General features: G+C 38.2%; 1 protein-coding gene across 10 annotated transcripts in view; it reads left to right on the top strand.

Annotated features, from left to right (window-relative positions):
* Positions 1-28: 28 nt before the first annotated feature.
* Positions 29-17,086, top strand: part of camsap1b (calmodulin regulated spectrin-associated protein 1b) — a 49,759-nt gene continuing 32,701 nt past the window's right edge. For 3 of the 10 annotated variants that reach the window (XM_087252201.1, XM_087252199.1, XM_087252196.1), the window contains exons 1-3: positions 29-166; positions 742-906; positions 14,818-15,080. In XM_087252201.1, coding sequence (XP_087108327.1) covers positions 160-166; positions 742-906; positions 14,818-15,080 — 435 coding nt within the window. In that variant the 5' untranslated portion in view covers positions 29-159. 10 annotated transcript variants of the gene reach the window in all.

The following is a 17,086-nucleotide window of genomic DNA, read 5'->3' as shown; positions in this document are numbered from 1 at the left end:
TGTTCTGAATCCACACTCACTGGGGTTTGTCATTCATCCACCGACACTCGTATCTGATCGGACTAAACGTGGCCTCATGATTCCCCTCGGAGCCTTTTACCCCTTTCTCTCATCTCCCACCCACAGATTTGACAGAGTGGATTGTTGATAAATCATTACATGGAAGGTATGTTGCTGTAAAAGCGTCTGTTTTCTTTAATTGCCGACAATTGGGCTGTTGTTTAGCTGCGGTTTGCTAGTCCACCTCTCATTAAGCAGCTTTAGCTGTTAGCCGATTCTAACTGTTTCAGTCAAAACATGCAAACCAGTTTACGGTCAATACAGCAGCCCTCACACATGGTGAAATCTACCTTTACATGTGAGTGTTTCAACATTTCAATACAGCATTTGGCTGTTTATTAGCTACCTGGGCGATGGCTAGCTAGTTACTTTGCATATAAACTAATCACAGACTAGCTTATCTTGTTTTGTCAGGGAACGGGCGGATAGGATTGTTTTCTCTGGTAGCTGTTTGTAATAAATATACATGTTGTTAGTGTCTAATTTTACTACAAATATAAGTGTATAAGTTACTAGTCTTGGAATAAAATACACACTCGTGGGCTAACGTTAGTTAGCATAGACGCTAAAGAAATGAGTTACCGCTTCCAATGCATGGCATGACGGTTATAAATCGCCGCATGCCCACATTAAAGAGTCTTTAAGATTGTTTGATGGTGTTTTGTCCTTGTGTGATTGCAGACGGTGGTCTCGGGATGGACGCGGAGCTGGGTGCTGACAGCGCCCGCAGAAAGATGGAGGCGGCGGGCGAGGCGCTGGAGATCGTGCCGCTGGAAATGTATGATTCAGCCCGAGCCAAAATAGCGGCTAATCTGCGGTGGCTGTTCGCCAAAGCCTTCGGTATCGGTGAGTTGATTTGCTTGTGTTTATGAATGAAAACAGGATTGAGGTACAGATCCTTTTATTAACTCTTTGTGATGTGTAATCAAAGACAGTTTTAGCTCTGGCAGAGCTGCTCGCTGTGGGTTTGCCACCTGATACCTTCACTGTACCATGGTACTGAGTGGTCATCATCATGTTGTTGTTGTTGTTGTTGTAGTGGTAGTGAATGTCCAAAAAAAGAGAAGGTATTTCAGTTTCACATGCTTGAAGACGTGTATTTTACATGCTTGAACACATGTGTTGTTGTTTTTGCACAGTGCTAGCGTTACTAGGATACCATGCTCCTACAGCAGAAACTGTTGTATTGCTATTAAGTTACACAGTGGTACTTTTATGGATGATGCTGTATATAATACTTATAGTTGTTTAATACGGAATTAAGATTGAGGTAAAGTTGGTTTATATTCACACATTTGGGCTTTCTCCTTAGTAATATAACTTAAGAACAGTATTTTTTTTTTGCTAATTCTAAAGAGTGAAAGCATATTAGCAGCCAGTAACTATCAAAGTACAACTTTCTTTAAGACAACATTAGCACTATTAAATTACCTGTAAAGGCATAACTTGCATGTGATTTCTGTCCAAATATTTAAAGTACCATGGTAAACAATGTAGGGAGTGTATCACAAGTTATCACTTAACAAATGTGCAAATATAAAACCAACTTTACCTCAATCTGTTGTATTGCTATTATACAGTGGTACTTTAATGCATAACACTGTACATAATAGTGCAAGTTGTGTACCAAGGAATAAAGACTGGAGTAAAGTTTGTTTTATATTCGCACATTTGCACTTTCTCCTTAATAATATAGTTTCAGAACAGAATTCTGAGCTAATTCTAAACAGGGAAATCATATTAGCAGCCAATGACTATCAGAGTACAAATGTGTTGACAAGCAATTAAATAGTGCTAATGTTGTTTTGAAGTCATACTTGCATGTCATTTCAGTTCGAATATTCAAAGCAGTGTGTCACAAGTTGTCACTGTTGAAAAACGAATGAATGTGCTTGTATATAAAACTAACTTTACCTTAATGGAATTAAGGTTTAGTGCTTAAAGGTGTTTCAAAAGATCACTATAGTGGCATTGTACCTTTGACAATTATCTGGGTTGAGTGAAGACACACTAGTTCTTTATATTTATTATTTATTTTTTTAATTTAGAATAGATATAGGTTGCTGATTTGGCAATAAATAAACACATTTTTTTTGTTATTTAATATTAAACTTTTTCTTTAAATAAGAATATAATTAAATTTTTTTGGTACTATTATCTTGTAGAGTTATTAATACCATTTTTGAGTCTATTACAAAATACTAAATAAACTAGATTAATATTTGTAAATCTGTTTTATATTTTTGTCTGTTTTGAATTTTTTTTTTCTTTGTAGTTTATTTTAGCAATCAACATGTTGGTCCCTTTTTAATAACAGGATGCGTATTATTAGTAAAGTGACGTCAAGTATGGTTTTACCTCAGTTAGGTATCGAACGCAGGAGGGAGCCATGTTTATTTACTCCCCACACATTCAATTGCTGCAAATACTGAAAGTCTGGGACAGCAAAGTACCATGGTACTTTGAATATTCAGACTGAAATCACATTTAAGTATGACTTAAAAAACAACATTAGTTCTATGCAATTGACTTAACAAGGTTGTACTTTGGGGGTTGTTGGCTGCTTATATGATTTCACTGTTTAGAATTTGCCATGAAAACTTTTTTGAGATTGTATTATTAATGAGAAAGTCTGAATATGCAAATATAAAAACAACTTTACCTCAATGAATCGAGAACCTTTGGTTTTAAAGTCGTACTCCCGAACCATGTCTTGCTCTAGTTTTAACAATGGTTTATTGAGATTTAACACTAGAAATAATTAAGGAAATTATGAAGTAAGTTATTTTCTGTCTGATTTATAGCTGTTGAAAATGAAAGAACAATTGTGAAGTTATTAATGAAATAAGTAAATAAATAATTACTATTTTATTATAATTGATTTTCTTAATTACTTTGATTAGTACATTTTAGGGATGCTCTGATCGATCGGCCAGAGATCGGAATTGGCCGATAATCACATTTCATGACTCAATCGATACTCGCTAATCTGGCTAATCTTATAAACCGATCGCAGGTGTTTGTTTACGAGTTTACAAACCGAGGATTTATAAGAACTGAAATCTTTTTACATATCAGAACTGAAAGTTCTGTTTTCAACAAGTTTGCAAAAACTTAATCAAAATCAGGTTCATAAAACCTGGCTGGAAAAATTTGGGAAATAAAAAAAATAAAAATAAAATTAAAATAAATAAATATATATATATATATATATATATATATATATATATATATATATATATATATATATATATATATATATATATATATATATATAAAATATCTCATGTTTAATAATATAACTTATTGTATAAACAGTAGTTTATAGACCTATTCCCTTTTAGTAAAGAAGTAATAGATTTATAGGTGGGTATTTTAATTTCTTATGCATCAAATATGCGCTCCAATCGTTTTTAAGACGTGCTGAATTCTTCTTCTAGCATTTGCAGTGTTTCCAAAGCGATTTGTTAGTCATTTTTCTTACCAATTTTTTGTATCTGTTTATCAATTATTTTCTGCAAAGCTGCTTTTGATCATGACATGTCCACACTAAATGGTTATAAGGTAGGAGTTTAAGGAATAATAAGCAACATCTTTACTTTATTCTCTTAGGGAAGGAAAGATCTCCACTTTAGTATCATACTTGGAGGGAAAATGCGCTTTATGCATTATTAAGCTTGAAGCATTAAAATTGGTTCTTGGTATCAGCTGAAAAACTCTAGATCGGAGCATCCCTAGTACATTCCAATGTAATTTAAATTCTGTCAATATATCTTCAAGCTCAACCAAACCTTTATTTTGACATGCTTGGCTTACATGTACATGACATACTCAAAGAATGTCTCAAATGAAAGAGTAAAATGCTCAAGAAGTGACTCTCGGGGCAGCTCTGTAGATGATTTTCTCAATAATCTCCTCAAATAGTGAGAGCAGATGCTGGAAACACCACAAACATCACACACATGCTTGAGTATATTTAGTCAACGCCATTCACACACATTCAGTCCACATTGCGATTTGATTAGGTAGGTGAACAGCACAACTTCACCCAAAATGTGTGCAATGTTATGAAATTGTGTTTCATACAATAGCTTATATATATCTTTTTACTGTTTCCACAGTTTACTCATTGCTGAAATTTTTTGCTGAATTTTAGAATCAATTTCTACAGAATTTGTATATGGTCTACAATTGAAATGTCTAAGAGGAGTGATCCACTCCTTTTTTTATCCACTTGATGTAAATGCCCAAAAATAGCAGTCTGTGGGATACATGAGTGAGTGTGGATGTTTTGGCTGGCAGGGCATCAGTCTGAGTCCCCTGTTGTGCTGTTTGACAGTCAGGATCAAAAGCATTTGTCTCATTTGCAGTGCTTGCACAATTGAAATGTTGTGGATGGACAGGAAGGGTTTTCTTAATTCCACCTACTCCCTGTGTCAGCAGATATAAAGTGCTCGCTGTTATGTTGTTTTCATGCACCCGATCTGGTAAATGAATAATTCCCCCATAATTGAGGATTTGTTGTATCAGACTTCATGACTTTAGGTCTGGTGAAGTTTAGTTTAACGTTAAAGTTGCTGCTTGCTTGTTACAAACATAAATGCATTATTACTTATTGTAATACTTCTGTGAGATGCAGGATTGCCAGACTCGAAAACTTTTTTTTTTCCCCATCAGCTTTCAGACTTTTAAACAGATAACCAGTGGACATAAACAGTTTCATTTTCTGCTCAGTAGCACACTACATTGTCCATCCCAGTTTGCACTATTAATGCATAGAATTGCACTTAATTTGCTCCAGCCATTATACTGTTGTTTGCATGTAAGCCAATTGCACTAGGCACTTTTTGCATAATAAGCACAATTTTAAGAACCACTATACGTTGTTTACATCTGTTTTCATTACTTCATAGTCACTATTATATATTGTTTACATTCATAGATATTTACTTATTTGCATTTCATAATTATACTTTTGTCACGTCTATGTATTTGTGTTAGGCAAGGCAAGGCAAACTTTATTTATAGAGCACAATTTTACACAACCGTAGTTGATCCAAAGTGCTTTACATTAAAAATAAACTAGACAATAAAACAAACAAACAAAAAAAAACTGGTATTAAAATACAAGAAAATGTATATGTTTAAAATTAATACTAAAATACAAGTTAAAAAATAAAGTAAATAAATAATAATAATAATAATAATATTAATGATGATAATAATAATAAGAATAATAAATAACATGCATGCGTCACTCAATGGCAAGAGAGTAAAAATAAGTCTTTAAGTTAGATTTGAATGCATCCAATGAAGGAGAAATCCTGATGTTCAGAGGGAGACTGTTCCAGAGCCTTGGGGCTGCAACAGAAAGCTCGATCACCTTTTGATTTGCAGCGAGACCGAGGGACAGAAAAAAGAAACTGGTCATAGGATCTTAACGGTCTACAAGCTTAATAAGGCCTAATAAGTTCACTGACATAGGCCGGGGCAGAATTGTGCACCGCTTTATTAGTGAAAAGAAGCATTTATAAATCAACTCTGTATTTAAAAGGTAGCCAGTGCAATGAGGTGAGGACAGGGGAGATATGATCTCTTTTCTTAGTTCCTGGTATTAATCTGGCGGCTGCATTTTGGACCAACTGTTGCCGAGAAAGTGTTGACTGAGCTAGACCAATGTACAAAGAGTTGCAGTAGTCTAACCGAGAGGAGATTAAAGCATGGGTTACGATTTCTAAATCTTTTTTTTAGATAGAAACTGTTTAACTTTTGCCAACAAAATCGAAGCTAGAAAAAGCTGCTCTTCACAACCGCATTTACATGTTTGTCAAACTGCAAGAGTGGATCAAAGATAACTCCGAGATTTTTGGCGTGATTGTGCAGATTGTCATTTAGGGCTCCTAGCTGAGTTTTAATCGAATCGTTGGTAGCAGCAGGACCTAATATTAACACTTTTTCTGTATGTCCTGTATGATGTGTATTAGAGCTGCACAATTAATCGTTAAAAGATTGCGATCTCGATTCGACCCCCTAGACGATCTTAATCCAGCATTTCTACGATTCTGCCAATCATATTTTCAAGTCCAGGAGAGAAGAAAAGGCGGCTGCACGAGTCTTTTCATTGTTTCACACACGTCGCTCAGTGACATTGACACCTCCAAATGATGTTGAATGAGTCACATACTGTATTTATAAGGTATAATTCACCTAAAAATGTAGTTTTTATCTTAATATGATGTTTTCGCAATCGGGAAATCACACGTAACGTGACGCGAGCTGCTAACCGAGTTGTTATCACAGAGAGGACGCGCGCGCGTTCTACTTAATGATAGACGCACGCATCTACTTTAGTGAACAGAGCCTGCATATGTTGTGAGTAACAGGTAATACAGTCGTAAATAATATTCAGTTTGTGGCACAGAGTGATTGTTTGGGAATCGCGCGCGAAGTATGAACAAGCACTTAGCAGTCAGAATGAAACCGAAAGTGTGCACTTCATTCAAATGATCATATCGCATTTTAGAGTTATGATTACGACAAGCATTTGATATGTTTTTTTTCTTTCATAGCGAGCCCACAGTTGTGCATGAAAATAAATGTTTACAATGTTAGTATAAGTACTCTAGCCAATATATTGTTGAATATAATCTGATAATGGCAAATGTCTAATTTTACCAGTGAATAAATTTGTCTAATATGACAGATTGCAAGCATATATCTCAAACATAATAATTCAACATCAGAATTATTATTAGTAGAAAATAATTATTTATAGAAACCAGTAGACCTACACATATTATTATCGATGTTGTGCCATATGTTTGTTTTTACTATACCTTTATTTTACATCTACAGAATCGTGAGAAAATCGTGATCTTTATTTTAAGCAAAAAAAAATCATGATTGTCATTTTAGCCAGAATCGTGCAGCTCTAATGTGTATGCTATGTGTATGACTTTACTGTGGACGGCAAAGTAAGAATTTTATTGTACAGGGAAACGTGTTTCCTTACTGTGCACATGACAATAAACAAATCAAATTTAATTAAGGACATATTACAATTTTTTTTGTGAGAAGATTATCACTAGCATGGTGCACATTATATTAATAATAGTAAAACTTTCCTATTTCTTTATTTCCATTTCTTTCTGTGCATGTTAACTATACACATAAGCACTGATAGAAATGGCCATGTGGCTGACAATGTTTCAATAATAATAATGATGATGTATAATCTCTAAATTTAGGGTTAACACGGTGGAAAACGCAATGACCAGCAGCCATATTTGCTCCAGGAATATTTTTAGCCTCTGCTCTAGTATCGGTCACTAATGACTGTTACACATGTGAAGCAACGTGTGTGGGCAAAATCAGACTTAATATATAGAGGTGGGCTTTTCTGCTATGTTTTAAATAAATATATTAAGTTAGTTTCTCTTTCTAGGCTGATTTATGGTGGTACCCGAAAGTTACACACAAGATCTGTCTAGATCATGCAGCTCCTGGTAGATTCTGTCTCGTACAGCTGGCACAGTGGAAAGGGATTGTATTTAAGGATGTATTCAAGCATAGACTCGCTGATAATAATAAGACACCCCCGTCTGTTGGTGGCTGAAACGTAAATGTGGCTTGTAGGACTCTTGACCTCATTTTACAGCTGAGGGAACTGTCTCTCTGCTGTTGAATCTTTGATTAACTCAAGTGTTTTTGCTGGGTGTGTCAGTTTGGCATAATAGTGATGGGTTATGAAAATATATTTTTCACTTTCTTTGATGCATATTGGAGTTATTTCATTATTGGAAGGGTCTGCATAGATACAAGCCTGTCTGTAGATTGATGTTCTAAATACAGTTTGTTACTCTACTATTATCATTGGGATAATAATGATATTAAAAACAAGATTTACTTGTGTTCTGGATCCTGTGTTTTTCAGGATTTTCCCTTTAGTAAATGATTCAAGTAGAGTCGTTTCAGTCCAGTAATTGGCCTGAATGGAGATGAAGGCCATGTGCCTCTTTACTGTCAGAAGTGGCCCAGATTTGGATAGTCTCTTTTTATTCTGCTCACCACTGTTTTGAATGTCCAAGCCTCTTTTGTTTGTTTGTTGGTTTGTTTATTTATTTTCTTTTGTATGGAATGCTGATGATTGCAACTGGAGCCTTTAGTTCACTTAAAAATGTTTACTCTAGAGCTGCACAATTAATCGTAAAAAGATTGCGATCTCGATTTAACCCCCTCTACGATCTTAATCCAGCATTTCTACGATTCTGTCAATCATATTTTCAAGTTCAGGAGAGAAGAAAAGGCGCCCGCACGAGTCTTTTCATTGTTTCACACACGTTGCTCATTGACATTGACACCTCCAAATGATGTTGAATGAGTCCTATAATGTATTTATAAGGTATAATTCACCTACAAATGTCATTTTTGTCTTCATATAATGATGTTTTCGCGGCCGGGAAATCACACGTGATGTGAGCTGCTGACCGTGAACTGTTATCACAGAGAGGGCGTGCGCTTAATGATAGACGCGGGCGCGTCTACATTAGTGAACAGAACCTGCATATGTGTTAAGTAACAGATATACAGTTGTAAATAATATTCAGTTTGTGGCACAGAGTGATTGTTTGGGAGCCGCGTGCGAAGTATGAACAAGCACTTAGCAGTCAAAATGAAACCGAAAGTGTGCACTTCATTTAAATGATCATATCGCATTTTAGAGTTATGATTACGACAAACATTTAATGTTTTTTCTTTCATAGCGAACAGAGTTGTGCATAAAAATAAATGTTTACAGTGTCAGTATCACTACTCTAGCCAATATATTGTTGAATATAATCTGATAATGGCAAATGTCTGATTTTACCACTGAATAAAATTGTCTAATGTTGTCAATGACAGATTGCAAGCATAACATAATAATTCAACATCAGAATTATTGTAAGTAGAACAGAATTATTTATAGAAACCAGTAGACCTACACATAATATTATTATCGATGTTGTGCCATATGTTTGTTCATGAGAAATCGTGAGAAAATCGTTATCTTTTTTTTATGCAAAAAAATCGCGATTCTCATTTTAGCCAGAATCGTGCAGCTCTAGTTTAGTCACTTGCAGGCATTCCAAAATGTAGAGATTTTCATTCATTCATTCATTCATTCATCATTTTCCTTCGGCTTAGTCCCTTATTTATTAGGGGTCGCCACAGTGGATTTTCACATTTATTTAATACAGTAGGTTTTTACCTCAAACAATATGGTCCAAGCAGTTCACCAGCAGTTTGAGAGTGTTAAAAAAGTCAATCAGTTTGATTGATGCACACTGAGAAGACTTGACATGAGGGCTTTTGCAGTGCTTGATTCATTTGTTTTAATTTATAATTTTAGAGTTATAAGTTTAGAGTTATACTTCTGTGTCAAGCTCACATGAATGGTCCAGCACAGCCTTCGCGCAGTTGCATACCCCTCGCTGTGGATGAAACGCGCCTCTCAAAAAATGTTGCAACAACACGTAGCGCAAGCTCTGTGATTGGTCGCTTGGTAGCCTTGACGAGTGTGGGTGGTGCTGAGAGCCGCCACCCCAGTTGATCAATTGTTTATAAGTGTCGAGTCCTGTGAAGGAGCTCCAGATGTTGTGTCTAACTTAGGGTTGAGCTTATGACCAATAGACAACACGATGCTGTGCCGGCATCGCCGATCCTCCACCCACCGCCGTCGCAAACCCGCTCGCGAAAAATACACACTTAGGCCCAGTTTACACTAATACGTGTTAGTGTTAAAAGGGCATTTTAGAACGAAAATGATCCACATCGTGTTTAACCTAGGATTTCTGAACAGCCCTCTGTCCGCTGAAAACGCACATCATGTGACCACACAGACAAAGTCACACACACTGTCATGCGCTCGTCTCCAGTGAGTAGTGCATGTCAAACAGTCTATCAAGGATGTACCGCTGGATCGCGCCTCACTATACTGGTTAAACGTGATATTCAGACATCCCAAGTCTCCCGGAAGTTCCGGCAGTCTCCCTCAAATGCATAGAGACTCCCGGATACCTGCAAACGAGTGATAATCTTCTGGAAATCGCTCGTCTCCCTCCCAGTCCTCAAAAAAGGCGCGCACCTTTCTCACCCCACACCACCGGATCCCTCCTTGCTCCTCAGACACATTGCACGCACTCTGTCAAACACCGCCTCCACCCTGCCCCCCTCCAGCTTTTTACTAGACGACCATGCCATCGTCCATCGCGATGTTTCACATTAGACATCGTATGATGCCAAATTGGTTGACATCGCCCAACCCTAGTCTACCCTATGTTTAAAGTTCACCCTTAGAATGAGCGAGTTTTAGCTACTTGTGCATTAAAGTGGCGTTCAGAAAAAAAAAAAAACATACGTGAATAACCTCACCACAAAGTAACATAACCTACTGCCAGGTAGCATTTCAGAAGTGTTATGGCAGAGCAACACAAACAGCACGCGGAAGTATAAATGAACAATTAGGCTCAAGGCAGGGTCAAGAGGGTCACGCTATTTATTTAACGTAGAAGAATAAACCAATCTTAAGAGTTTCTGATTTAAAAGTAGCCTAGAGGGCCGTCTGCTGTTCAAAACTAAACTTCAAATCAATTTTAGAGAGAATAGCAATGCCTTCCAAAAAGACTCTATCCATGAACCACAAGACATTGATGTATTGTCCTAGATTTATGAACTAGAAAAGTTTGTTTAATTCAACTAAAAAATGTAAAGCAGCAATTATCTTTTACAGTGAAATCATGTTCACAACAGTCTGAAATGTAAGCTTCCTGTCACATAAAGCCCGTTTGACACTAAGCGTGTAGCATCTCTCTTTTTTTGGCATCCTTGTTAACACATTAGTTCATTTACACTACATGCTTCCACACCGGCGACTTCATTGAAAGAGAGGAGAGGGTTTATTCTCTGTCGACGGGTCTCCTACGTCTGCAGTTTAACAAGCACTTCAACAAGCGTGTTTTTTCCCGCTTGGCAAGCAAAGCTGACGTGACATGGGGGCGTGGCAGCATGGACGATTCTATTTTTTAATTTGATAATCGAAATTGAGCATAAATTTCGATGTGACACCCTTAATTCACACACATACACACACACATAGATAGCAACAAACAAGAGAAACACAGCATCACGCTCTCTCATTCACACACATGCTCGCTCGGGAGCGATATTGTTAGACCGCCCACTTTTGTTCACAGTACACCAGTTACCGACCGCTCCTGCGCTTTATTTGGAAATTTATTCCCACGCCTCAAGAAATCTGGTCAGCTGCGGGAATGCATGATGAACACTGCCCCTGTGAACTGTGAAAGCAGATGTTTGTTTTACTTCTCTGTAAACTATGGCTGTTCATTGCTGCTACTACATCTGAAAGTATCTAAAAACCCCATATTTAATAACATGGGTTTACTCCAAACTTACCTCATGTTTTCAGTCAAGTTTCTGAAATAGATATTACTGTGAGATGATTATAATAGTCACGTTGAATCAATAAAATCAGTCAAATCCTCCTTAAATTCCTAGGTCTCTTCTTTGGAGTGTATTTTCAGTTTCTGGCTTTTGGAAGAGATTCACAACTGATCACAGAACTGACAAAGCTAATCAGGATTTTGAGTTAATTTGGATTTATCATGCAGTACATTGATAAAAATGCCTAATATCAATATATTAGTATTGCATATCCCAGTGCACATAACTGCAATAATATAATCACTCTCCTGTGTCTCGGTTGTAAAATATGCTATAAATCTGCTGTATTAACACTATACTCTGCTCACTGTTACGTACCAGCCTTTAAACAACCAATACTTGTGGCAGACGGGTTTGTAACAATGCAAGTAGCTCCACGTGGCGTTTCAGAGGAGGCAGGTGTGTGTGCGCATACATACATGATGGATGATTAGACCCAGTGCCTTCATGTTTAATGATATCGTTCTCCTGGGGGATACTGGTGCTGAGGGTGTGGATGTAGCACCGGGTATGCACACTAGGACACGTCTGGCCTTTCTCCCCTCTATTTGAGCCGTGTGGTTACAGCCAGACCACAGCTGCCACAGCTCATCTGCATCTGCACAGGAGAACTCGTGAACAGAGCTGGGCCCCATGGCTTGCTTTTCACATCATCACACCATTGTCTAGCTAGCACATAGTGCAGTAAATGGCAACAAAGCAAGGAATTGCTAGCAGATTGCATCTGATACCATGCATAGAACTTTGTCATAATGACAGTTATTAGTGGGAAACATTAGGGCTGCACGATACTGGAATAATATGAGATTTCCTGCAGTATAATTTCCCTAGGAAAATGCTACTTTAATTATTAATTATTTATTAAATGGTATTAAAATTAATACATGTTTTACAGAATTAATTAATTCTAATTCAGACACAAAAGGTGCAAACATTTAGGGATCTTTTTTAATGATCTAGTTACAAAGTCTAAAGCGAACAGCGCAAAAACATTTAGGGCGTGTCCGAATCCACTTTGGCTATTTTAAGGACGGAAAAGTACTGTCTGTGTCCTGGTGCATGGTCCAACAGGGTTGTGCTTATTCTCTTAATGAGTTATGGGTGTGTTCTAGGCATAACGTGCATTAAACCAATCAGGGTCTCATCTCACATTCCCTTTAAGAGTCATAGTGAATTTGCTATTTACATGGTGGACTTTGTAATTTGAAAAACCGAATGCTTCACTAGCAAGAAAACAGTTAAACAGACTATCCGCAGCGCGAGGATAAAGAGTGAGCCTCCTCCATTCGGCCTCTTTACTTTAACTCTTCACTCCTTTACTTTTGTGTATAAGGAAACGGTGGAGACTCACTCTGCTAAAGACATCCATTAGCCTGCATATTTAATTAATTTTTTTTAAGCGCAAAGATTTGTTGCACAACTATTTCTAAATTCAGTTCTAATTTCCAGCAAATGAATAAATGAACAATAATGATGAAGTGTCATGAATAACCTGAAATAAGCCCCCCGACATGAAGATGGCATGGAGGCAGGGTTTTTTATATTTATGTAGAAAATAATTTTTGTAACGTTTTAATCTTTTAATTTTTTTCATATGTAAATATATTTGTGGATTGCTGAACATCCTGTAAGAATAAAGATAGTAAGGCCCCATCTGATTAGTCAAATTTAGATAAACAACCAATGCTTAAAATAAATTATTATTATTATTATTATTATTATTCACACGTCCGTGATATGTCAATTGCATTATTTATTCTATTATATTGTTTATTCTATTATCTCAACAATGATAATTTTGCAATAAATTGTGCAGCACTAAAAAACATCCTCACTTGGGATGCAAAATGGTGATCATTTCATCATCGATATGGAGCATTCGGTCATGTCAAGTAGTAATCTGCAATTCCCTCTCTGGCTCCTCCCCTAACTAACACACACACACACACAAACAAACAAAAACAAATTACTAATGTTTTGCTTCCCACACCTTCTTTACATACCTGAAACTTGCCTACAGCACTTATTCATTGTTGCTCTTATAGTTGTGTAATTTGCTTCCTTGTCCTCATTTGTAAGTCGCTTTGGATAAAAGCGTCTGATAAATGACTAAATGTAAATGTAAGTTGGGATTATAACCAGCCGCCACTGTGAGGTCATCGCAAAGTTTAACCCTAAACCCTAATAGAATGAAAGATTTTCAATTAGATGTTTTTTAAAACCTGTGACTGTAAGTTTTCAAGCTAATTGTTCATCATTCATTCATTCATTCATTTGTTTTCAATCGCTTTTTCGGGGCCGGGTCATGGGGGCAGCAGTCTTAGGAAAGAACCCCAGACTTCCCTCTCCCCAGACACTTTCTCCAGCTCCTCCAAGGGGATCCTGAGGCATTCTCAGGCCAGCCGAGAGACATAGTGCCTCCAGCGTGTCCTTGGTCTTCCCCGAGGTCTCCTCCCGGTGGGAGATGCCTGGAACGCTTCCTTAGGTAGGCGTCCAGAAGGCATCCAAAACAGATGCCCGAGCCATCTCAGCTGACTTCTCTAGATGTGGAGGAGCAGCGGCTCTACTCCGAGCTCCTCCCGGGTGCCAGAGCTCCTCACCCTATCTATAAGAGTGCGCCCTGCCACCCTGTGAAGGAAACTGATTTCGGCTGCTTGTATCCGAGATCTTATCCTTTCGGTCATGACCCAAAGCTTATGACCATAGGTGAGAGTAGGAACGTAGACTGACTGGTAAATTGAGAGCTTTGCCTTTCGGCTCAGCTCCTTTTTCACCATAACGGACTGGTACATCGACCGCATTACTGCTACCAATTCGCCTTTTAATCTCACGTTTCATCCTTCCCTCACTCATGAACAAAACCTCAAGATACTTGAACTCTTCCACCTGGGATAAGGACTTTCCTCTAACCTGAAAATGGCAAACCACCTTTTTTCATGGGAGCCCCATGGCCTCAGATTTGGAGGTGCAGATTCTCATCCCAGCCACGTCACACTCAGCAATGTATTCATATTTATCAGTGCTTGTCATTTATTGTATTAATTATTATTTGTTTATGGTTTTTTATTGCTTATTATAGTTTGCAGATATTTTTCCCTACAAAGTAATTTGAATCAATCTAAAATTATGAACGCTTTCCAAATAGACGTGTAGGTCATTGTGTGAAATTATATTCAAATCTCAATAAAAATTGCAGAGAAAAAAATATTGCAGTGTAATTGTTTTTTGCTAATCTTTGTCTTTTCCTCTTGTCAGATCACATCCCAGAGGACCTGCGGGACCCTTTCTACAGAGACCAGTATGAGCAGGAGCACATTAAGCCTCCAGTGATCCGGTTACTGCTGTCCTGTGAGCTGTACTGTCGCGTATGTGCCCTCATTCTCAAAGGAGACCAGGTGGCCTCTCTGCAGTCCCACCAGTCCGTCATCCAGGCCCTGTCTCGCAAAGGCATCTATGTCATGGAGGATGATGACACGCCGGTGACAGACTCCGATCTAACCTGTCAGCCAATCAAAATGGTGAGTTCATGAGCATAGCATTCAAAACATATTGAGTCATTTTTTGTTTTGGGGTTTGCTGTGAATACTGTACTACTTTTTGGAGTGCACAGAAAGTTTACAAGTAGGTAGGCAAGGCAAGTTTATTTATATAGCACATTTTATACACGGTGGTAATTCAAAGTGCTTTACATAAACAAGAATAAAAAAGACAAGTATAAGAATAAAAAAAAATGATTATAACAGATGTGTTAAAGCAGGTTATAAAAGAATGTAAAAGAAAAGAAAGACAAAATAGTGCGATCTGTGGGGCGTAGCACATAGCTCATTCAGTAAAGGCACAGCTAAACAAATGTGTTTTCAGTCTTAATTTGAATGTGCCTAATGTTGGAGCACATCTGATCATTTCTGGAAGCTGATTCCAGCAGCGAGGGGCGCAGTTGCTGAAAGACGATTTACCCTGCTTTGACTGAACTCTTGGAATTTCTAGTTTATATGATTCTAAAGACAGTGGCGTAGCGCAAAATGCGGAGGCCCCCCTGCAGGCATCGCTGACGGGCCCCCTGATAGGGGGGGGGGGGGGTACGTCATACGTCATTTTGCATATCACTGATGTCATCACGTTCTACCGCTTCTGTTTGTTTAACAGCCTATAATTAATAAAGGGGTATTTATAATTGCACTACACTTTATATAAGCATGTTTATTTAACTAAATTTATTGCTGTTTGAAAACAGTATGTCATTATAGATGTGTAGTGAATGTGCAGTAATCTCTCATATGTAATAAACTCAGACAAGTTCACAAACTGTCACTAAAATATCTGTGATTGTGAACAAGAAAAGAATAAACGGTCCAATTAAATTGTTAAAATAAAGTTGAAGTAGATCGGTTTGACTGTACAAGGGAAATACCTTCACACTGCCTGTGCTAAATCATTTGTCGTCGGTACGCAGAGGGGTGATCTGCTCTCGGGCTGCAGGTGGGAGAGGCTGCTGTACGAGGACTGACTGGGCCGCCTGTCAGTGCTGTGAGGCGGGGGAGGGGCCGGCGGCATCACACGCAGCTCGTTGAGAAGAGTAGGGACGGTACAGTTATGGACAAATGACAGTCTAAAAAAACTCCAATAACACACAAAAAAGTCGCTAGATTTGTCGCTAGGGGGGTCTGAAAAGTCGCTAAATCTAGTGACAAAGTCACTAAGTGGGCAACATTGGCGACAAGCAATCAGAATGAAGTAGTCCACCGCTTGAGAAGTGTTCAGAGAACACAGACGTGTGAACTTTGGTTCCGACCACAGTTGTTCCCAAGAGTTTATTGAAAATTGCGACGACGCGGGGCCCCCCCGCGGTGCGTGCCCTGCGGGCCAGTCCGCTACGCCACTGCCTAAAGATCTGAGTGATCTGTTAGGTTTGTATTTAGTGAGCATTAGGGGTGTCAAAATTAATCGTTTCTTCGGTGCACTTCGATGCAGACGCGGACAATTTGGTATCGGTTCAGTAATAATCATAACCGGTTATTACTGACGTCATTTACCTCATATGCACTCAGTCGCGAGGGAGGCGAGCGCGAGTATTTACAACGCTCTAACTACTTAAAACTCATAAACTATGCACAATTTCACTGTGTGTGTTTGCTGGATCAGTCTTTCACTGAAATATACAGCAAAAGCCCCTATTTCACTGCGATTGAGATAGTGAAAGTACTCCATTTCTTTCTTTTTCTCTCTCTCTCTCTCTCTCTCTCTCTCTCACACACACACACACACATACACACACACACACACACACACACACACACACACACACACACACACACACACACTGTGGCCCATTTGATCTGCTGGCGTGGCTTTTCTTCCCCTCTCGGCTGTTTTACAGCGTTACTTCTGGATACAGAAACACGAGCATGTGCCTGCAGAGTTTTCTCCACCGCATCTATCATGAATCAGCTGTGATCGCCGCTGCTGCCTATCAGTGTCATTCATCTGATGAGCGCAGCGAGCAAGAGCCAATCGCAACCGTTTT

This window comes from Danio rerio, chromosome 5, assembly GCF_052040795.2.
Source record: "Danio rerio strain M-AB ecotype USA chromosome 5, GRCz13ab, whole genome shotgun sequence".
NCBI classification, from domain to species: Eukaryota; Metazoa; Chordata; class Actinopteri; order Cypriniformes; family Danionidae; genus Danio; species Danio rerio.
The sequence above is the reverse complement of the archived record's forward strand: the minus strand, read 5'-3'. Positions and strand labels throughout refer to the sequence as shown.